The 22,568-nt window shown below is 35.4% G+C and overlaps 2 protein-coding genes and 1 pseudogene across 3 annotated transcripts; 1 reads left to right on the forward strand and 2 right to left on the reverse strand.

Moving 5' to 3' along the window:
- Window positions 1-1,928: 1,928 nt before the first annotated feature.
- On the reverse strand, window positions 1,929-6,414 carry LOC114754956 (E1A-binding protein p400-like). Of its 2 annotated transcripts, none has more exons than XM_028943812.1 (7): window positions 5,650-6,414; window positions 5,385-5,434; window positions 5,238-5,283; window positions 4,914-4,986; window positions 3,529-3,630; window positions 3,214-3,293; window positions 1,929-2,523 (listed from the first exon to the last, which is right to left on the reverse strand). In XM_028943812.1, exons 1-7 carry the CDS (start codon window positions 6,120-6,122, stop codon window positions 2,433-2,435), a joined length of 915 nt encoding a protein of 304 aa, XP_028799645.1. In that variant the 5' UTR covers window positions 6,123-6,414; the 3' UTR covers window positions 1,929-2,432. The 2 variants fall into 2 exon arrangements, with proteins under 2 accessions (XP_028799645.1, XP_028799644.1); XM_028943811.1 differs by having other exon boundaries at window positions 4,914-4,991; window positions 5,595-6,414.
- A 4,781-nt stretch (window positions 6,415-11,195) lies between these two features.
- On the reverse strand, window positions 11,196-15,191 carry LOC114754992 (protein N-terminal asparagine amidohydrolase). Its single transcript, XM_028943860.1, has 9 exons — window positions 14,972-15,191; window positions 14,094-14,270; window positions 13,528-13,592; window positions 13,289-13,388; window positions 13,128-13,166; window positions 12,835-13,026; window positions 11,975-12,153; window positions 11,660-11,779; window positions 11,196-11,507 (listed from the first exon to the last, which is right to left on the reverse strand). The coding sequence occupies exons 1-9, from the start codon at window positions 15,023-15,025 to the stop codon at window positions 11,402-11,404; spliced, it is 1,032 nt and encodes a 343-aa protein (XP_028799693.1). The 5' UTR covers window positions 15,026-15,191; the 3' UTR covers window positions 11,196-11,401.
- Window positions 15,192-18,025: 2,834 nt separating this feature from the next.
- LOC114754994 (serine/arginine repetitive matrix protein 1-like) lies at window positions 18,026-22,548 on the forward strand (annotated as a pseudogene).
- The last annotated feature ends 20 nt before the right edge of the window (window positions 22,549-22,568 follow it).

Here is a 22,568-nt window from a genome sequence, read left to right on the forward strand (position 1 = left end):
TGGAGGAAGTAGTTTCATTATTTCCTTGCATGTCATGTACATCTCCTCAATTCATAAGGAGTCACTTTCCATTTTTTTTATAAGATCATTTTTTTTTATGCGATTCTTTGATGAAATTTTTGCCCGTGAGAAATTTTGGCTCAATACCTACCTAAATGATAAGTTTAAGTTGAATTTGAGATTCACTTGAGTGATAGTTTTGATATTCTATTTAACAAGAAATTTGAAAAAAAAAATAGATATAACTTTTGAACTATTTTAGCCACCATTTTTGATTGGGAAAGGCCAACCCACTTATTTCTGGCTCAAGTACACCAAAATAAGTCAATTTCTTTGTACTACACAAAATGGAAGTACTTGACTTTTTTTTTTTTTAAATTTTCTCACCAGAGGAAAAAATAATAAAAGGTTTGGTCAATTACGTATAACTAGGGAAACTACGAAAAAAAGAAATCAACGCCAAAGAATTTATGGTCCACACAACAAGATTAAAGTCCAAACAACATTAATATTGTTTGGAAAATTAATGCCATGCACTTGTTGTCAACTTTATTTGAACTAGTGTTCCTGGAAACTGTACGTTTCATTATGTGATTCACATTATTTGTTTTGATTAAAGATGAATTAACTAAAAAGCCCCTACCATATAGCAAATATAAATGAAATTAATTATGATTAGTACTCCACATTTTAACTATCATTATTTTATTTTATCACTAGTGAATTGAGAGGATCCAAGTGATGAGATATAACTCAATGTTCACTTCATCTTCAAACTGCAGCCTGAATTATTTATGAAATACATATTTTTTTACCATGAGTTATTATGGAATCTTTCCAAAATTTGGGAATTTTACAGCTTTCATTAAGCTAGCTAGCGTCAAAGCCTTTGGGGTTCATTCCCACAAGTCTCACCGACATGGCAAAGCTAGATGTCCCTGCTGAAGAGAACATAAAAAACTAACTACAGATAGAAACAAAAAAAAAAGGACAAATAAAGAGTGATTACACGAGTTCCAGAGATCGCCATTAAGGGTGGAAACAGGCCAGGCCAGGCCTTGCTCTTAACAGGCCAGGCCTGTTTTGGAGCCTATTGGCCTGAGCCTGGCCTGTGGCCTGTTACAGGCTTATTTTTCAGCCTGAGCCTGGCCTGAAGCCTGTTAAAAGACCTGTATTTTTAAAAAATTCAAATTATAATTATTATTTTTTTAAAAAAGCTAAGATTAAAAAAACGTACATAATAATTTAATTTTTAGTCTTGTCTTTTATTTAAATTTTAGTATCATAAGTACCATTTTAAATCTTAATTATAATTTATAAGAATATTATTGAAAACTAATTGTAATTATATGTTAAAATTTGGAATAAGACTACGTTTAAGTACACACACAAAATTAAAATTGAGACAAATAAATAAAGAGGAAAAAAATACTAATTTTATAATGAATAAAGAGGATATCATACTTAAATTAACATAATACGTAAGTTAGTTAATTTATCATTCTCGGAACAAAATTTTTCTTTCCTATTTTCTTTATATTTTTAAGATTTAAAAATCACATTATTTATTGATATTATTATTTTAAATTATATTTTTATCTTCACTTGTCATCTAAACTTCAAAATCTAAGAAAAGATTAAGCTATTAACTATATATTAAAATTAAAAAATAAATTAAAAGAGCACATTAACAATAATAGCATTAATTAATTTTTTCATATATTATAATTATAAATTCTTAACAGGCTCAGGCCGGCCTAACAGGCTTAACAGGCTTTTTAAAAAGCCTAAGCCTGGCCTGTTTAACTAAACAGGCCTTCAAACAGGCCTGAGCCTGTCTTTTTTGAGAAACAGGCCAGGCCAGGCCAGGCCAAATACAGGCCAGGCCATAGGCCCCTGACAGGCCGCCTGGCCTGTTTCCAACCCTAATCGCCATCACTAAATCCGAATATACATACAAAGTTTTATTTACAATCACCTAGCAGAAACAGACATTGTATCCACAACATCTAGGTGAACTCATCTGGCCTTAGTACAAGAAAATATAGTCATTATCCCTCTAGGAAGAGACAAACCATAAGTAAGTAACTGCTATTCATTCAAATAATAGCTAGTATCAGTGATTTTTACTGGTGGAGGACCTATAGACGAAATCAAAAGAATATCTGAATGCTCCATTCAGTCTCAAAACAGACTTCTGTATGTGAAGCTGGGGGCATACATATCTGTTGGAGTAATTCATGAAAGAAAAACGTATCTCGACAAAACAAACATATCACTTCCTTGCATCATATTCATCAGCTTTTCGACCAGTTTATGCTTTCCACTCTTGAAGAACCCACATGCATAATACGGAATTAACATGCCTATAATAAGTAACTTGATCACCCCAAAGTTTGCGAAGCCAGCAAGCTCAGTTCCCAGCAGCTGTGTCATTTCTGAACTGTTTCAGGAGGGGGAGGAAGCAGAAGGCAGAGCCTACTTCTGTATCTTGAAATTCGCCGTAATCGTTCTTCCCTTAATCTGTAAACAATGAAGACAGCATGCATGTCAAAATCTATCATTCTATTTGGCCACCAGACCATGTAGGAACAGTGTAATTAAATGCTGGCTGAATGAAACATTCTGAATCAATCTCAAACAAGAAGCAATCTTATTCTGTATTTAATCAAAGGTAAGAAAGAGGATTTAAGTACTTCCTTGAGCACTTTGTGGCTTCTTTGAATAATGGCCCTGGAGAAGAAATACAGTTAAGGAGTTGTAAAAACATAAAATCACTGCAAGTGATACTTCATATATTGTTTTTCGTCAGAAGTTCTGAAACACAGTACTTGTAGAATTTGCTTTGATAAGGAGAGGTCTACTCTTATTAAAATAGAACTTGTAAACAACGCGAATGTGAAAGTAAACAAACATGCACGCAAATATGTACATGTTTATATGTTGATAAAAGTATGAGAGTACATGAAATCCCCAACGTTATCATGTTGAAATACCAATATAATATATATAATGTATTAACAGAAAAACCAAAATACAGATATTTCTAATATAGGTTTATTGGGGCATACGTCATGGTATCACTATAGATAAATGCATGTTTAAAGTATTATGTCAACTTGGTCATGAAATGTGCCGACGGCAGTCCTTAAATACGTACAATGACTAAATAAATCATAAGGTAAGCCCCAAAGAAAAAGGTAGAAACCTTACCTTCCTCTGACCCTTTTAGAACGCTTGATATGCCACTGCAATATATCTCGTGGAGTCAAGTTTTCAACAGATTTCTCATCCTGGAAGCAAAACTGAGCATATATCAATTCTCAGATAAGAATTGATTAGTAAAATAATTTTATTTTTGATGTAAGCACCACTAAAAACTACACAAGAACTGAGTTGTCCTATCAAACTTGTTCAACAAGGCTAGTTGTGTTGAAGAAATGTTTTCTCCCATTTTTCATGTAAATAAAGCTTTTCATTCGACAGAATTTTGAATGCCTAGATTAAAAGCTGATAAGAAAACTTTACCTCTTGCTCTTCTTCAACTTTCTTGTTCGACATATAACTGCACATCACTGATGCTGCTGGCAAGGGTTTGGGAAGTTCCTTTATGACATCTTTCTGTTGTACCTACAAAGTATAGTGATATATGAGATATTAAATATGAATGAAAATATACATAAAAGATAAAAGGTAACCATCAACTAATCTCCAAAAGAATGCCATTGGTTATGATAAGCAATACAACTAGCCATGGTAAATCACAAGGAAAAAACTACAAGCTAACTATATCCAGCCAACTTTTGGAAAGACTAGACTTCCATCTACTTCTCCTGAGTAGTCCCCTCGTCCTTCTCCCAACAAGTCTTTACTACAAAGGCTGCTATCCCTGAGTACCCAAACATACTAGGGCTGAAGTCTTTGATTAATTTTAACTCAACCTAACAAAGAAGTTAATAAACTTGTGCAATAAGAAATTACCCCTGCTGAGCAACAAGCTCTTAGCGAAACCAAAAACTTGCGATTGGACGAAAATATAACCAAAAATTACAGCAACCTTAATAAGATTTCAAACAATACAACAAATGAAAACACCAAAACCTTAATCTCAGCTTTTTTCCTTCTCCAGGAAAACCCAGAACTCCGTGAAACATCACAATCCACACAAAACCAATGATCGAAAAGATGTTGGGAAGGCCATTCATCCATTTTTGGGCATCTCATCATGCTCAATAGCTCTAACGCACTAAGAATGCTACAAATAAGGGTTCTGAGGTTGATGAAACTTTCTCTGGTCCAAAAGGACCTTGTCAAAAAACAGAAAAGAATCAAGTACCAGAGCTAGCTGGAGATACTTGAGGAACAGATATTTACTGGAGAAGAAGCTGAGCTCAGGACCTGAAAAATACAATATACTGAAAGGCTATTAATTTTTTTTTGGTCTCTGACAAAAAGACTCTAATACCATGTAAAATTCAGAAATATGGTTTTGCGCGCACGCCTAACCCTCTCACACACAGGAGCCCCTCCCCCCTTATTTATAACTATGCAAAGAACGAACTAAACTACAATTAAACGAGGACTGCTAAATAATAACAAATTCTATATAATGATAAACTTGAATTATGGAATCCATTAAGAATTGAACTTGAATAAGTTTCTCAAGGAATTCTTTAAAAATAAATGGAAGCTTAAACATAGCAATAATTTGACCATAGTTGATGTTTTCACAAAATGTCAAAAGAGTGTATAATCTATAATGTAGTAACCATGGGCGATAACATCTTTTCCTCAAATTTTAAAAATGATCAATCTGGGAATATGGTGGAAGACTTAGTAAGTCAGATTTACGTGCATGAACTCAGCAGCTGAAGCGAAATGGTTAAATAAGAAGTTCGAAAAATAAGTCATACCTGCCAATCTTCATACGTAATATTCCTTAACCATGATCTACAAAGCGCATACAGAGAAGCATCCTCTGTTATTCTGACCTAAAAATTTGAAATGGAATGTAATGAACAATTGAACACAAAAGCAAAAGCAATAAAAAAAACCGTGACAGAAAGATAAAATGCTAAGTCAATGTATCTTTTATTCTATTTCACACAAAACAAAAGAATTTCTTGTCACCAGAAATCGAATGTAAGTGAATTTCTCCAGATCGTACGGCAATCCCTCTACTGTGGGACATCTAAATTGCATAACATAAAAACCGATCTCAAGGAATGTGTGCTCACATTTCTCCCTTTGACGATGATAAGATTGTGATCTCTGCTTCTGTCCCTAAGAAACACATCATGGAGCTATCAATTCGACTACCTTAGCTCAGGGAAAAAATGACAGAATAGGAAAATGTATATATGAAATACCAAGTGCAAACTAACCTTCTATCTTTATAGCCATCGCCATTAGAAGTTGTAGCTCGAGGAGCAACCTAAAACAAAGAGGGAACAGAAAGCTTTATAATTAGCCTGATAATTCAGATTGAATGAAGCTTGTGATACTGATCTAAGGAACGGCCTATTATTCTTCTACAGTCAGTTATAAGACAAAAAATTGTGACCAACGAGAAGCAGCGGCATCTACTGTCAAACCTTCGTATGTGACGAAACCGGGACACCGTTAACAGCAGAACCCAGATGTGGGTACCGTGAATTGTGCAGACCAGTCATCAACGGATGGTTCAAGTAATCCAACTGAGGCGAACTCCTGGCCCGAACATGATGGGGAAATACAAGAGACGGAGGCACGTAACCACTGCCACCGTGGGTCGACACGGCGACCATCTGATCCGTCGAAAAGGGGCAGATACCTTTGGGGACAGGGGGTACGGACAATTGAGAATTGGGACGGAAGTTTGGGGATCGAACAGGGAGCGCTTGAGCTGCGTAGAGGGATTGAGATGGGAAATGGAGGGCTTTGTGGAGTTGGGGGGGATGAGGAGGAGGTTGAGGGAGTGGAGATGTAGGTGTAGGTGACGATGGTTGTGAACTCATCAAAGAACGAGAAGGCGCGACCATTGTGGTGGCTGTGTCGGCGGTAACAGATGTAAAGCCAGCAGAGAGCGCAGTTGCGACAGCGGTGGCATTGACGGTGGTGGCGCGATTAGGATCGACAGGCATGATGGAGGGGATATTTGAAAGGCGCGATCAGTATGACATTTGAAAAGCAGAGAATAGCGTTGCTCGTCTATGAATTCAAAGTTCAATCAACCGACAATTAGACTCATGGTTTAATGATATTGAAAGTGTGCTTTTTGTGGTTTTTTTTATTTTGGGGGGGGGGGGGTAATTAGACTTATCAAATCATAAATAATTGATAGAATCCAAATCCCTAATTGAATTGGACTAAAACCATACTAATTAATATAATGTGAATGCGATGAATATAGAATATAAAATTGATCATAATGATATTATTTATAAATTCTATATAATTTCGTATTTCATGTCGGTTTTTAATATAAGAAATAGTTAACTAATTTAAATAGATTAAGAAAATTTAATTTGTTAAATTAGTTATTTGTAATAAATAGGTATTGTTTTATCTAAAATACCTTTGCTATGTATTATCTAGAACTACTATTGGATAAAACTTTCAACATATGTAATTAGTATAAGAACTATTTTTTAAAAAAATAAATAAATACGAAGGACAAAGTAGATTGCGATCTCATATTTAGGATTGAAATAAAAGTCAAACCAAATTTTATGTTAATGTCGAGGGAGCTAGTATATGGAAAAATATGTGTCTATGCAACCAGATGTGAGCTTCTCTAGCTAGCATTGTATGATTAATTGATCAATAAGCCACATAACTCATAGCTGATGTATGAGTACGGTGATTGATCTTTATAACTAGCTACTCAATGCCTTCGTCAGTTTATTTTGTGCAGCAAACGACGTCGTCTCTCATTAAAATTATAATTATAACGTGTCATGATACATCATTACACCATACATGAGCACAGAACCAAAAGCCAACGAACAGGCGTGGCTTCATTATTTGGAGTGACTTATTTTTATTTAGTAGTAGTTGTGGTAGAAGTTATACGTTCAGACTCATCGTCATCCCAGCTGGGAGGCTTCAAGATATTTAATTATATCATCGTCGTCCTCTGCCCCCCGCCGCCTCCCAACTTTTGTAGTTGATGATTCAGTCGGAGTCGCTGCCGCTGCTGGCGTCGCTGCAGCTCCTGTTGCCGTCACGGTGCTTGTTGTGGTTGCGGTGAGAGCGAGAGCCGTGCTTAGCTTTCATGGTCGCCTTGTGAACGTTTCCATATTGATCAGTTGAACATGCGTTGTTGTGGTGGCCGTGACTTCCATAGCCGCCATATCCACCGGTGCCGCAGTTGGCCGGAGTTAGGCCACCGCCGGGGCCATACTGACCCATCTGGTGGTGGTTGTTGTTGTGGTGGTGAACTGGCAGGGACTGGCCATGGCAGAGAGCCTGGTTGCTGTTGTGGTGGTGAACTGGCAGAGACTGACCATGGCAGAGAGGCTGGTTGGCGTTGTGGTGGTGGGGGTAAGGTTGTTGTTGGTTGCCGCCATGGAGGACCCTGCCAACCATGTCAGAGACCTTGTGGGTGAGTGACGAGTTGCCATGGTGTTTGGTCTCGCAGGTCTCACTGCAACTTCTGTAGCACTGCATGGAGGCCATGGCTTGCTTCTGATGATATGCAGACTCTCTCAAAGGGGCTTATAAGGTTTACTTGTTTGCTTGTTGCTCCGATGACACTTCAGACATCCTATATATAGAGGGCCAAAAATATTCTTTTTTGAAAAAATATTATTATTTTGTCTGATAATAATTGGTGGGTGGGAATATACTTTTTGTTTTTTTTCCCCCTTCTTCTTCCCATCATGTTTGGACCATACCCTTTGAATCTGCTTTTTTCTGGTACTTAGCATCAGAAAACATGAGAAAATTAATCATTTACTTCGTGTAGTCTTCATTTAGTTTCAAATTAGTTCTTAAATTTTATCAGTGTATTAAGTCAGGGCATGTTTAAATTAACATTGACAAAAATAACTTTTATTTCATCTTATTTTTATATAATGTGATTTATGCTGTATAAGTACTTTTTATTAAAAAAGAGTGATTTTGACAAAAAACATGTTTGAATAATACTACCTTCAGTCCTTAATATAATATGTTATTTGATTTTTATTTTGGTTCTAAATATAAGATTCCAATCCATTTTGTCTCTTATATTTATGTATTTTTTTTCAAGGAAGTCCTTCTAATAACAGTAGTTCTAACCAATATACTTGATTGACAAGGATATTTTAGAAAGAGAATACCTATTTATTACAAATAACTAACTTAATTTTTTTTCTTAATCTACTCAAATTAGTTAATTAGCTCTTATATTTAGGACTGAAGATAGTATATTAAAAGTTCAGTCTCAGAAAATTTAAATTAAAAAAAAGAAAAAAAAGGTCAGAAAGTCATATATGGGGGGGGGAGTTACTTCAACTGCCTTTTTGGGGGGAAAATCAGGTGCCTTTTACGTCATGTCAAACATATTTTTTTCCATCTAATTTGAATCTGAAGTGATTTTCTAGAAGTTAGTTTACCCGGTTCCAAACAAACTGATTTTCTCAAAAAAAAAAAAAAAAGCATATACGGGTGCTTGTTGGAGTAATATTTTATGTTATGTTGCAAGAAAAGACGAATTCCAAGCAGTGTGATGGGCACCGAATTAATTCATTTTCCATTCACTTGGATTCTTTGTGCACTAATGCTCAAATCCACATTGGACGGTGTTGTAAACTCCGGCCACCAACCCAAAAAAAATCAGCATACACACACAAATACAAAAACACAAATATATTATACTTTCCAGTACCAAATATAAGATATATTTTATAGGACAAATTGCAATATAAAAGAGATATTAGGAAAGTATATCAATTTGCATATATGAAAATGTCCCCTTAAGAAATTCCAAGAAGCTGTCATTTCATTATCTTCAATTGAGCAGAGAATTGATTCCCTTTGCAGATGGCAATATATATTTGTATATATATATATGTATGTATTGTTTGCCTTCATGCAGAATATACAAGAATAAGCTCTCTAATTTCATGGCCAAACTGATTTGTCCTCTGCGCACTTCTAATTACTCAGTCTTTTTTATGTGAAATTGAAGGGCCATTTTTCAATATCAATATTCTATGAAACAATATAAAATGTAAAATAAAAAAGGAGCCACAAATTACTTTATTTATTATTTATAAATTGTGAACAATGCTATTTCATCTTAAATTTTACGCAAATGCTTTAGATTTAATTGTTTATTAATTCTAATTACTTAAATGATGAGACTTATCTACACAGTTATTTCACTGAAACTGTTTATTAATTCTTTGCACGCCTTACCTTATATTAATTATTTTAGTATATATTGCAATCTGGGCTTCAAACATTAATTATTTGAGCCCACTACTAATTGGGTTTCGCCCATTAGGACTTTATGCTCCTTTCGCAAACACGTCACACTTCGAAAGCAAAATCCATAATCGATTGGGTCTAGCCGTCCAGTAGAAGGGTTAGGTGCCCACAATATTGCGAACAATGTTCTTCGCCAATGTGCCTATTTTTTATGACCAATAATACTTCAAACACGATTATTTCTAAGAGGAGATACTAGTTGCTAGCCTTAAAAAAAAATCAAAATCTATTTATATATTACTAGTTTTGGTTCTTAATATAAGAGCTAGTTTGACATTTAACTTGATTCTAAACATAATATTCTAATCCACTTTGTTTTATATTTATCTATTTTTGTTCGAGATAATCCTTGTAGCAGTTACACATATTAGAAGTTTCATCAAATGATAGTTTTAACTAACACACATGATTAATAAAGTTATTTTAGAAAAAACAAGACTTATTTAATACAAATAACTAACTTAACTAATTTTCTTAATTTATTCAAATCAATCAACAAACTCTTATATTAAGAAGACGAAGTATCATTTCTAAGCCACCAGTTACTTTAACTATTTTATCTAAATCCATTTACGCAAAAAAAAAAAAACCAAATCCTATTCTTTTTACTTTCTCCAACGGCCATGCCAAACCGGTCTTGGTGTTTATAGTGAGGATAAGCACCGTAATGCTTATTGTTACAGGGAGATTTACCCAGTTAAATATAATTTTAATAATTTAGATTTAAAATTTTTAGTTGATAATTTTTAAATAAAAAATCATTTTATAAAAAATTGACTGTCAAAAATTAATCCTTATTTTAAATTTTGTATGCATTAAAATATTAAACTATAAAAAATATAAAAATAAAACTATATTAAATCTAGATCATCCCATTTTAACTTAGACCGTCCAAATTGAGTACTGATCGCCGGAACACCCAAACTGATTCCACTGAATCCATGGCGATACAACTATACGAGCACCAAACAAAGCACCTCAGTAAATGATATTCTTAATATCTCTTTCCAGATTATTCCACCCGCTTTCTTCATGGCAATATTTTATATATACACGTTTCCCTCATCTGGATGAATTGATTCCGATTCTCTCCTTCATGATGAATTTGTTCCCAGCCGCACTTAAAATGAGAGACAAGGAAGTGTTTGGAAGCATGTAGAAGTACTTCTTAAAAGCATTTTTCCGCAAAACAAAACAAACTCCTCCACATATTTGTCTCGTATACAATAAAAATATTTTTAAAATCATGTTTTATTTTTCATCCAAACACCCCGAGAGAGAGAGATTCCGATTTTTGATATGGAGATGAATTTGTTCTCAGCCGCCCATGAAAAGTTTGTATGTTTGACTCTTATAATTTGAAAAGAAACTAAACTATGATTTTAAAAATAATTTTATGAAAAGATATGAACATAATTTTGTCATGATTTACCTGAAACACTTTTTAAAAATACTTTTTGTAATTACCAAATACCCTTTAGTCCAAAAAGCTCATTGTTCCCACGATGCTTCCTGACTTCTCATACCAAAGAAATCGCTGGATAAGAGATCCGTTACCCGATTATTCAGTCTACCGTAAGAGCAAATGTTACATTAATTTCTAGTATTTTCTTCTTTTTTGTTTTTCCCATTCCAAACCAAGCTTCTAGGTAAGAATTCCTTAGCCTCCATTTAGATAGGAAGAAGAGTTGGGAGGAAAAAAATAGGCGGGGTGAGAATAAAAAGAGGAGAACACTATAGAACAAATGAAAGTAAAATTCTGAGGAAACACATTCATATAATTTTATTGGTTATCATTTTAAATTCACCACAAATGAAATATCCTGTGACAGGAGAGCATTTCAATTAGCAGACAAAGAATCCAATCAATCCATGTCGGACCCTGAAACATGACATTGCAGAAGCTTGTCTAATTATGGGGACAGATTGGCAACTTTAGAGTGCATCAGCACCTTCTCCAGCTTCCATCAGCTGTCCTCTCAAAAATGCGAGGCTGCTTCCTGGGGAAGGTTTCTGTCCAGGATGGATGCTCAATCAAATAATTCCACTTCCTGAAGATGGAAAATATGAACACTACATCAACCAGTGAGATAGCAAGTGTAAATGTGCGAGAGTGGTGTTCAAGAAATGAAAACTTATATTTCCTTAAGCACTTAAATAGTTGGCAATTATTCATATTATTATTGAATCGAAGTGTTTTTACCTTCTCAAGCTGTCAACAAAATCTGGGCCTTCGGCATCAGGTGAGGTAGAACACATTGAAAGAATTTCTGAATCAGAATGATGAATTAGCGTGGAAGCAATATGATATTGTCGAAGAGTCCTAAATCAGAAGAGGCCAGCAGAAGAAGCTTCAGTATTAGTTAATCAAAGAGATGCTACAGATTGCCATAAAATAATTGTCACCAGTGTAGCATGATTGAGTGCTTGTTTTTCATTCAGCTACGGACTATGAACAATACACAACAATTTATACACACAGATGTTCAAGATGAAGTTAAAATCTTCCACAATTTACCAGCGACATGGAGCAATTATGAACCGATCTGTTTTAGTGTCATATGTCTCCAGTAACTTGCCATTCCTACTGGGATCTTCAAAGGAAGCAGTTACTCGTATTCTCCTGACAATTTCATCAGGGCACCTAGAAGTTCGATCAAAACTTGCTGGAATGACTCTTCCCGTCATAGTTTCCACCTGAAATGGTGAAAAAGATTAAGATGTCAAAATCCCATTCAGAGTATGAGTACATGCTAAAATTTAAAAGAAGGAACTGTAACATGTTTTCACAACCTGTGAATAACCAAAATGAGCCACGCAACCATAAGTAGTTTACCCTTGCGATATGTGGATGTGATTTAAATTTAGATAACATCGTCTGTTATAGAAATTGATTTCTGCAGATACAACATTTTGATTTATGAACCTAGTAACTTGCTCACAGAATTCAGTATTACAATCTCGTTACTGTAACCAGTATTATCTTAAAAAAGCTTCCAGCTTTATGTTTTAGCCGCTGAAACCTTATAAGAAGCATGTTAGACTGTCAGGTGCTAATAAATCAAAACATATCTGGTTTATACGCACAAGTTTGTATATCACTATAAGCAAATCTTTCGATTGGTTGTGTCTTATTAATGGTCAAGACATACTACAACTGTTATTATACAAACTTCGAAGAAGGAAAAAAAACAATCACAGTTTCCATTAGTGATCAACAGGTATGCAGGCAGAGCCGGCAGAGCAACCAGCACCACGTGCTTTAGGCAAGAGAATTTTTCTTATGTAAAGATGGAAAGAAAGAGGTTTATCTCACATCATGAACAAACTGAAAGCAAACAGTAACAAGATTCATGAGTGAATAATGCAGGCGCTGACCGCAAATCCATTGAAAATGGGGAATGTATTTCCATCAGAATCCCTTCGGGTGTTATGCCCCAGGACACAGAGAGTTTGAAGATGGAATGTCTCTTCCCTTGTGCATAAAGCTTGAACAATTTTTGTACACAGAGGAAAGGAATAACCTTCCAAATCTGAATGACTTTCTGATTCTGTCCTACCATTAGCATGCTGCACAGAAGTCCAAGAGACTGAACAATTATTCTGATTGAGGAAAAAAAAAAACTACATATAATGAAAATTATCAATGGAGTAGAAGACTCTGGTCAGACTTTTGGTGAAACATCTTCAAAACCCCCAATCAGATGTACCTACATTTTATTGAAATAAGACAAAGTTTCAGTTCAAATATAATTTCTGAAGTATCACCACGAGACTAGAAGTACAGATAGCCAAAATAAATCATTGAAAAAGTTCAGAAAAAGAAAAATGCCTCAAACCCAGTCTCCATATTGTCATCAACAAGTAGTGATAGCATTTGAGAAAGACCTGTATCAACAATCTCAGGTGAATCCATATGGGCCAGTGATGTCCTGCAACACAGAGATAAAATAATAAACCAGACATAGGCTGTGGCCCAAAAAATAAATGAGACAAATGAGACAAAAAGATCAGTGAAATTTAAATACGGACAACTTTCTATCTACAAAGGACTTAATCCTTAATTCTTACATCCCATTACTCCGGTTCCGAATGACAAGGCCAACACATGTTGTCGCTTCATCAGTGCCAACATACTAGCAATGCAGAGAGAGTAGAAAGCACATAAATATAAAGTTAAAAGAAGGCACGATGAAATCAAATACAAACAATTGCAACATACGTTGGCATCATAGTATTCAGCGCTCTGATATCATCAGATAATTAAAACAGTAAGGGCATGAAGTTGTTGAATGGTATTTATTTGCTGAAAGTTAACTAAAATGTCACGTTCTCCAGTCAGTTTCTTCCAAAAGAAGAAGAAGGAACTGAAAGGAGCCTGTCAGGAACCTTAAGAAAGGGGGAGGGCGGAAAAAGGAATCCATGGAAAATCAAAGATGGATAAATTCCACCAATGATGCCATTCACAATCCAACAAAGATTGAATGGTCAAGGAAAAAACTACTAGTTGTAGGCTCAAATAGACTGATTTAAAATAAATTGAATAAGCAGGACATGTACAATCTCTTCTATAAAAGGGAAAAAATTTTTAGGGTTATTTGCCAAGTGAAATTGAACAGAAGGAAAAGAGTAAATACATTAACAAATGCAGGGTCCACGGTCGCATATTCACTCTGGAATACATATACCCATTTTGATCGATCAGAACAAGACTCTTCCGAAACTGAAAACTTCCGCTGTGGGGTTGTCTTGAAAGAATTTGAGGCAGATACAATAAAAGGATTCTCCAACAAGGCAAGTAAAGTGTCTATTCCCTGTACACAAGCACAAATGTCAGGTACTTAACAAGTTTATCTATGTGCATATAGAAAGATCATGCTTTTTTATTGAGTTCTCTACGAATAAGACACGACTTCCGGGCTGACCAGCTTCTAGCTTCAACTTACGATCACCCGTCTCCCCCATTCACAGCCCAACTAATTCGTAGGTATTGGCGTGGCTATTCATAGACAAGTGCCCCGACTTGTTAACCGTCAAAGTCAAATGATAAGCCTAAGTATCCGATTCAATCCATAAGGCAAGCGTATGAAACTTAAGCGTAACTTCAAGCAAACATGCATTCTTCCATAGAGCTAGACAACAGGCACTGGCTTAAAATAATAATTAGCCAGACTTCCTAAAGCAACGCGTGATGCAGAAATATCAAACTCCATGGCTTTGACTTCAATAACAAATTAAAACTCATGATTTGAAGGGGGGAACTTGAGTGATGCTACTGGCACACTGATGCCTTTAAGCCAGAGCCTTCATCTCTTTCACCGAAGACTGCGTTAAAGTTAACATAAATGCCTAATATAAACAAAGCCCATTTCATACTGGCCAGAATTATAGGATAAACGACCTGAGCTGCACCAAGATTCTAGGTTCCCATTGCGTCGATGTTTCCCTTGACAACTTAAAAAGAAGACGGGGAAAGAGGATGATGAGAAATTGGGGTAAAGGGACAAAAGGGTACCTGAGATGTAGAAGATAAATGTGTAGAAAACGGAACCCCATCGACCAAAATCATGATTTGGGCGATTATCCTCGGAATAATCTCCGGTAGAGAGATTAATGATGATGAAAGTTCCACACTCCTGTAGGATTCTCGATGAACGTTGAAAAGCAAAAGTTTTGCTTTTCTGATGATGGCGGAGTTATTCTTTAATCTTTAATGAACAGTAGCCTTTCTTCCCTCTAAAGAAAGTAGGAAACATCTATCGTCTCCATTGATTAGTTATTAAATTAAAATTGTTTATTGTAATAGTACTCAGAACCCAGTGCGCAGGCAAATCATAATCCCGCGGCACGAAAATCAAATAGATAATACTTTTCTAATTTTAAATATAAAATTTTTATACATATTAAAATAAAAATCTTATATTTAAAAGAGAAAGAGTACGTAAAACTAATAGAAGAAGAGATTCAAGCACTTGATCTCAAAGTCATGACCAAAATATTTGTAAGGGGCTATTACATGTTACCAGAATATTGAGAATTGGCTCCCAGATTTGACTCCAGTACGTCTAACATTTTTTTTCTTCTTCTTGTTTTTTTTTTGCCAACTGTAGCATTTTTTTTTTCTTTCAATCATTGGATTAGATTTAAAAAGTTTAAATTTAATACCGTATTAAAATATTATTGAGGTATTGATTTATCACAAAATAAATGAATTTAAAGTATTGCTGGCAAAAAAAATTTAAAGCGTTAGAACTTAAACCGATGCCAAAAAAAGTATTAGAATTTAATCATATTTATCCAACTTATTTTTCTGATATCGAGAACTAAAAATGTGGACAGCTCTTGAGTAAATTTTTTTTTTTGGTAATATGAAAAAATTTAAACCTTAGCTTCATAGTGTCTCTACCTTATTCTAGCTGGGTGTTTTTTTTTTTTTTCCTTTTAATTTAGTTCTCAACCTATACCTGCTCAATAACCATGGAATGTGCTTTAGAGTGAGTAATTATTTTGTTTTTTTAAAATAAAGTTTGATCATTTTATAGGAAACAATAATAACAATAATAATAATATATAAAAGATAGAGTAAAAATCTTATATTTAAGACTAAAATTTAGTCTCAAACTATGCCTTATATTCAGAATCAGATGAATACTAATTTTTTAAGCTAGAATAGAAATAGTCAAATTGGTAAAAAAAAAAAAAAAAGGTAGTCAAATAACATAAATCCTTATGTGCCAATCACGATTTGTGACAATATTGATATTTTGATAGCTATGACTAAGGAATATTCCATTCCTCCTACCATGGAATTAGAAAAAGGTCACTCTTGCAAATCACAGAAAACACATGAATGATCTTCTCTTATTTGACAGCACCAACATGTCAGGCTCTATAATTGGCTCTTGGTTTAAGTTCGAATAATATATAATAAATTCTCATCTAGAAAAGAAAACTTAAGTTTAATAATAGGTTAAGAAGGTTTAAAATTTAAAACTTTAAAGTCAGAATATATGATTTTTTTTTTTTGAAAAAATATAGGTTTTAATTTTGGAGATTGCAACATGCAAGTACTTATTAACTTTCATATATCATTTTTTATTTTAAATCTCTATGACTGTCATTGAATGAACAACAATCACAAAGGGGAAAAGCGATCTTGTAGAAATTAAACACCCTATCGAGTGAGTGCATCGTTGAAAAACAATTAAAGCTCTTCAGTAGTGTCCTGGGCCATGATTAATGGGCCCTAAACAAGCAAAGATTAGACGGGCCTGATCCTTTATCATTTCATTGAAAACCCAACCAAAAAAAGAAAGAAATCCAGAATTTTTCTTACCAAAAAAAAAAACACAAGGAAGGTTACCAATCGTTTTATCCATTACTCCTTACTACTTTTTGGATAAGACGAACAAAAACATTCCTTGAAGGCTTATGATCAAAATTTTATTTTATTTGCAAATAAAACTTATTTTATATCCGCAAAAAAATTTCTCACATTTTGCTTACAATATATTACTTTTAATAAATCTGACCATAAATGATACAATAAGTGATACACATCCATCACATCTCATAAAAAAACTAATAGGTTTTAAGTTTGAAGTAACTTAATAACACTTAAGTTATAAGAAAACTAATGCGGATTGTATCTTCCATGAATCTCATGAATTCTAATCCTGTTCGAAGTACTAATTGTAGATATTTTTTTCAACGGATATTCATATGCCATGCTATAAGAAATTATTCTCTTATACTAGGAAGCCCAATTTTTATGTATCCTTTTGTCATATTTTAATTTTACCCAATTTGATTTTTTTAATACCAATCTAATCTAGGAAAAATATACTTCTCTAATAATTAATGTAAGACCTAATTAACTAATTAAAGTAAATTAAAGATGTTACTTAAATAAGTTAATATGATATGTTTTTAAAAAATATCTTAAGTATTTTTTTATTTCTTCATTCATTTTCTACACAACTATTGTTAAGGAAGTATCACTAGAATTGATTTAAAAAAAATTAATAAACATGTAAAATAAATCTTATCTACAAGACTAATATTAATTCTGAAATTAGATCATATAATAAGAAGACGAGAAGCACAACATTAGTTAATAATTAAGTTGAGAATTAACAATGATTTTTTTTCCAGATCAAAGAAGTGAACATTAATAATTCAAGGTTATAAAGAAGACGAAACTCATCTACTTCTTTTTTACATAAAAAATTTCATATAATTAGATTATAAAGCTATTGACAAGGGTATTTGAATTAGCTTATTTGAAATAAGTTTGTGATATGCGTTTTGTTTCCACCTTCATAAAAACACTTTTTTCTAAAGTGATCTTGACCTGTGCCAAACTCCGACACCAACTAGATAAAGGACCAGCCCACCCCTAATGCGTTACTGGGATCTGATGAACATTATGGTATGCATAACCTATGCGTGTATGGTTTCACAGTGATTCACACGGTTACGTGACAAATATGAATGCCGAGGGCCGAGGCTCCTTCCTTAGTACGTTATTTGCACACACCAACCAATTCGACTACCCCCACACAGAGAGAGAGAGAGAGGGAGAGAGAGATTTCTGCCTACATACCTCTCTTCAGTCTTCCCCAATATTTCTCTTCCAATCATTTCCAATCTTTTTAATTTCATTTCAGCCTCCCTCCTTCTCCCCCTTTCTCTTCGCAAGAGCCCATAATCACAAATCTAAACCTAAACCCTAGTTGTTTAAAGACTCTCTAATCTTTTTTTGAAAATAAAAATAAAATAACAAACAAGAAAAACAGAAACACCTTTGGGATATGATGATTATGAAATATAAGATTTGAAGTGGCTGAGACGCTCTCGCATGGAAAACCATCCCAGAAGCCCCGAGACTAATCCGCACCCCCATAAGTGGGGCACGTTCGAGGAGCTCTTGCTTGCCTGCGCCGTCCAGCGTCATGGCTCTAAGGATTGGGACGCCGTCGCCATGGAGGTTCAGACCCGAACCACCCTCCCCAACCTCCTCGTCACCGCCCACCACTGTCGCCAGAAATTTCTCGATCTCAGACGCCGATTCGCCGCCCACCGTGACGACGTCGTTCCCGAACCACTCGGCGCCGGTGACGACGTCGATCACGTCCCCTGGCTCGACGAATTGAGGAAGCTCCGCGTCGCTGAGCTTCAGGCCGCCGTCCAGCGCTCCGACGTTTCCATTCTGTAAATCTCTCTCTTCTCAGGCGATTTTTAATCGTTTGCTCGATTTTTTATGTTATAGATCTAATTCGTTTTCAAATTTCTTTTCGCTAATTTTCCCCGGAAAAGGTCGTTGCAGCTGAAGGTGAGTGAGGAAGTTGGAGGAAGAGAGAGGAAGAGTTTGAAGGAGAACGTCGGAGAGAAGGAAGAAAAAAACCGGATCTGGCCGGCTCCGGCGACCCGAAACCGCAAAACGACAAAAAGGGCGGGCCTGAAAAGGTTCCTGGGCCGGCGAGTTCCGAACCGGCAACGCGGCTCGACGAGGATCATAATATTAAGCAGCCGACGAGTGACGAATCCGACCGGGAAAACCAGTCCGTGAATGAGTCTAACTCGACGGTTTCCGTTGGGAAAACCGGGGAGGGAGAAGTTAAACTAGAACCGAACCCGGTCCAGACCGGCCATAATGAACCGGATGCGGTCGAGAGGAAGGCCAATCCGCTCGGAGAAGAATCTAATAACGGAAGCTACGATGAGGCGCCGAAAGTGCCAACGGCAACGGGGGATTCACTTCCCCCGAGCGAGGAGAGGAAGGTGGAGGACTCGTCTGAGTTCCGAGACTCGGTGACGCACTCGAGGGATGGTGGTGGCGAGGGAGGGGCGAGGGAGAGCAGTGAGGTTCAGAGCTCGGCGAGTTTGACGAGAAAAAGAAAGCCGAGGCGGAGGAAGGAGGGGGAGGAGGCGCCGGAGAACGACGAGGTGGCCGTGAAAGTTCAGCCGTTGGTTGGGGTGTTGGATTTAATCAAAGGTCACGATCACAGCTCATTGTTCGAGCGCCGTCTCGAGAGCCAGGTACCTGATCCAAATCATATTTGCATGGCTAAAATCGGTATTTAACAAGTGCTTTCAAAACTGGGAATAAAAAAGCGTATGTATTTCAGAAACCCTTGAAAACACATTAATAATTCAATTCAAATAAAGACGAAAAGTATTTGCACAAAAAATCTAAGTAAAAAGTTAAAAAAATCATTTATAACTCTGATACTTGTTGAGATCTTTCAAGAATTTAAATTTTCATTTGAAAAATTGTTTCTAATCTTTATATCATATGAGTCGCATTACTCATAAACAATGATTTTTTTTTTTAAAAAATAATTTATAATAACATTTTATTCATTCTTTTTGGGGATAACATTTTAACCATATTTCAATTTGATCACATCCGTGAGTATTTTTCAGTTAACATCTATATGGTTAAGTAAATGATCAATAAAATTTTTTGAGGAGTAGAAATATTCATAAATTATAAAGAAGGCAACTCACTTCTCGAATTTTATAGCTTGAGAAAAGTTGTGTATAAGATGATTAATAATTAAGAGATTAATTTAAATATAAATTTAAAATAAAGAGAATTTCAAATATAATTTAAATAAATACGTAATTAATTTATTTTAGTAAAATATGACTTCCAGTCGACACTTCTTAAACATTAAGCAACAATTACGGACCATTTTTCAATGGCCTATGAACCTTTTGAGCAATCAGTAGGATAAATTTAAATTCAATAGAATAGATTCTTAGCGGTGTTTTAGAATTGAATCTGTCGTGATTAAAGTGGCATTAAATTAAATGAATTAATATATTTTATTTATATATGATGTAAAAAAATTGATTATTATTATTATTATTATGACGCTTTTTATTATTTTTTAATTTTAACTAATTTTTTATTAATTCTTGACTAATATTTTCTTTTAATCTTCAGCATTTTTTTGAAAATATATACTTGTTTGAGAGGCTCTAAATTTATCTGTCAAACTGTCCTCTTCAATCATACTATAATATACTCTTTCGGTCCTTAATATAGGATCTAATTCTTGAGTTGGTTTTGGTCTTAAATATAAGACCCCTTTCTCATATTTATCAATTTTATCTAAATTACTTTTATGAATACTCCCTCAATCATAATCAAGTAAAAGAGGGAGAGGGAATATTAAGAAAGATGATTATGGTGTTTTAGGAAAAATGTGTCACTTTTCTTATAATTAACTAATTTACCTAACTTTTTTAATCTAATCAAATTAGTTAAATGGGTCTTATATTAAAGATCGAAAGAGTACTATAATATTTAGAAATCTTACATCTCTGTTTTAAGTTTGTGAACACGTAAAACTTTTTTTTTTTTTTTGAGTGTGTGTGGATCTAAATTGAGTTGTTGTATGGAAAATAAAATAAAAAAGGAGAAAAATGAATGTTCAGTATTATGTTTTCTTCTTTCGTAGGCCCACTTTCAGATGGAGTGGGCTTGACTTTCTCCAGTTAGGCCCATAAATTGGATTTGGTATGGGCTTGAAATTTTTCAATAATCTACCTTAACCTTCGGCTGCTGCTGCTCCTTTTAATACCAACGGGCTACTTGCCCGTTATTCTTTAATATTAAAGAATTAAGTAAATAACTACTTTTTTGGGGGAAAAAAATAAATGAGTGAAAAATGAATAATTAAAAAAAATTATAATGACTGCTAAGCCTAATGTTATCATTTTTTGGGGGTGACATGCTAATCCAAATATTAATAAATTCGAGTGTCATTGTCTTATCATTCTAGCATTTACGTGCAATATGCTCATCATAGTGTCTTTTTCTAATGCAGGAACTGGAAAAATACAAGAACATAGTACGACACCACGTGGATTATGAAACCATACAACGGCGACTTCGAAACGGGACTTATTCCCAATGCACTCATGCTTTCTTCCGTGATCTCCTGCTCCTCCTCACCAACGCCGCCGCCTTCTTCCCCAAAGACTCCGCGGAATCATGTGCTGCACATCAGTTGGGCCAGCTTGTCTCCGCCGAAGTTGCACACCACATCCCAGTCACCCGATCCGAGCCACTTGCCAGAAACCCAGATTCACTCCCACCCAGCAACCCATCATCGTCATCAAAACCAAATCCTGATTCACTTTTATCAAAACACAAAGCTTCTGCTCCTATATTAGTGTGCAGGAAACGCAATGCATTCTCAGCTAAACCTTCTACCTCCTCCACTACTTTTGGCCAAAAAGGTGACTTAATAGTTCATGAGAAGAAGAAGCCGGTTTTAGATACAAAACCGCCCCCATTGAAGCCATCTTCTTCTGATACAGACGATGATGAACCTCCCAAGAAAAAAGAGAAGCCCATCACCAGAGTGAGAAGCCTGAGAAGAAGCAACAAGAACCTCACTGGCAACTCTAACAAGAAGGCAGGCACGACTAGCAAGCCACCGGAGCCGTCGAAACCAGATAAGAGCAAAGCAGAGGGTTCTGCAGGAACAGATAAAAAGAGGAGTGCAGCAGCGGATTTCTTGAAGAGGATAAAGCGAGGTGCTCCAGCGGAGGGATTGAGAAGTGGTGGTGGTGTAGTAGCAGCAAAGGTGGGGGAAGTAGTGGGAAAGATCACAAGAAGATGAACAGTGGTGGCAAAGGGGACAAGGGGAAGGAGAGAGCAGCCAAGCATGGCGGTGGCAGTAGCAGCTCCGGTGACAAAAAAAATGAGAATGAGAATAGTAGCCAATCGAAGAGGAGCGTAGGGAGGCCTCCAAAGAAGGTGGTGGAAACTAATAATGCTTCTGCAAAGCGTGGGAGGGAAAGTGGTGGAAAGGATAAGAGGGCCAAGAAACGATCTAAGAGGTGATGCATGGTTTTGTATATTATTTTGATTTGACGAGTCACAGTTTGTATTTCTTTCTTTTTCTCATACACTTTTTTTTAAAAAAAAAATTTAGCTGTTGTAGTATTTACCTAGGGTAGTTTTCATTTCCTTCATTGTTACTTGTTTAAAACCTTAATGTAAGCATTAAACCTGTAACATCTTCACAGCGAGGTCATAGCTAGCTCGTGCTTATTGCCACTCCTAGCCTTGAAGCCTTGAACATTATTCC

This window comes from Neltuma alba, unplaced genomic scaffold, assembly GCF_004799145.2.
Source record: "Neltuma alba isolate B1F8T4 unplaced genomic scaffold, ASM479914v2 tig00010229_pilon, whole genome shotgun sequence".
NCBI lineage: Eukaryota > Viridiplantae > Streptophyta > Magnoliopsida > Fabales > Fabaceae > Neltuma > Neltuma alba.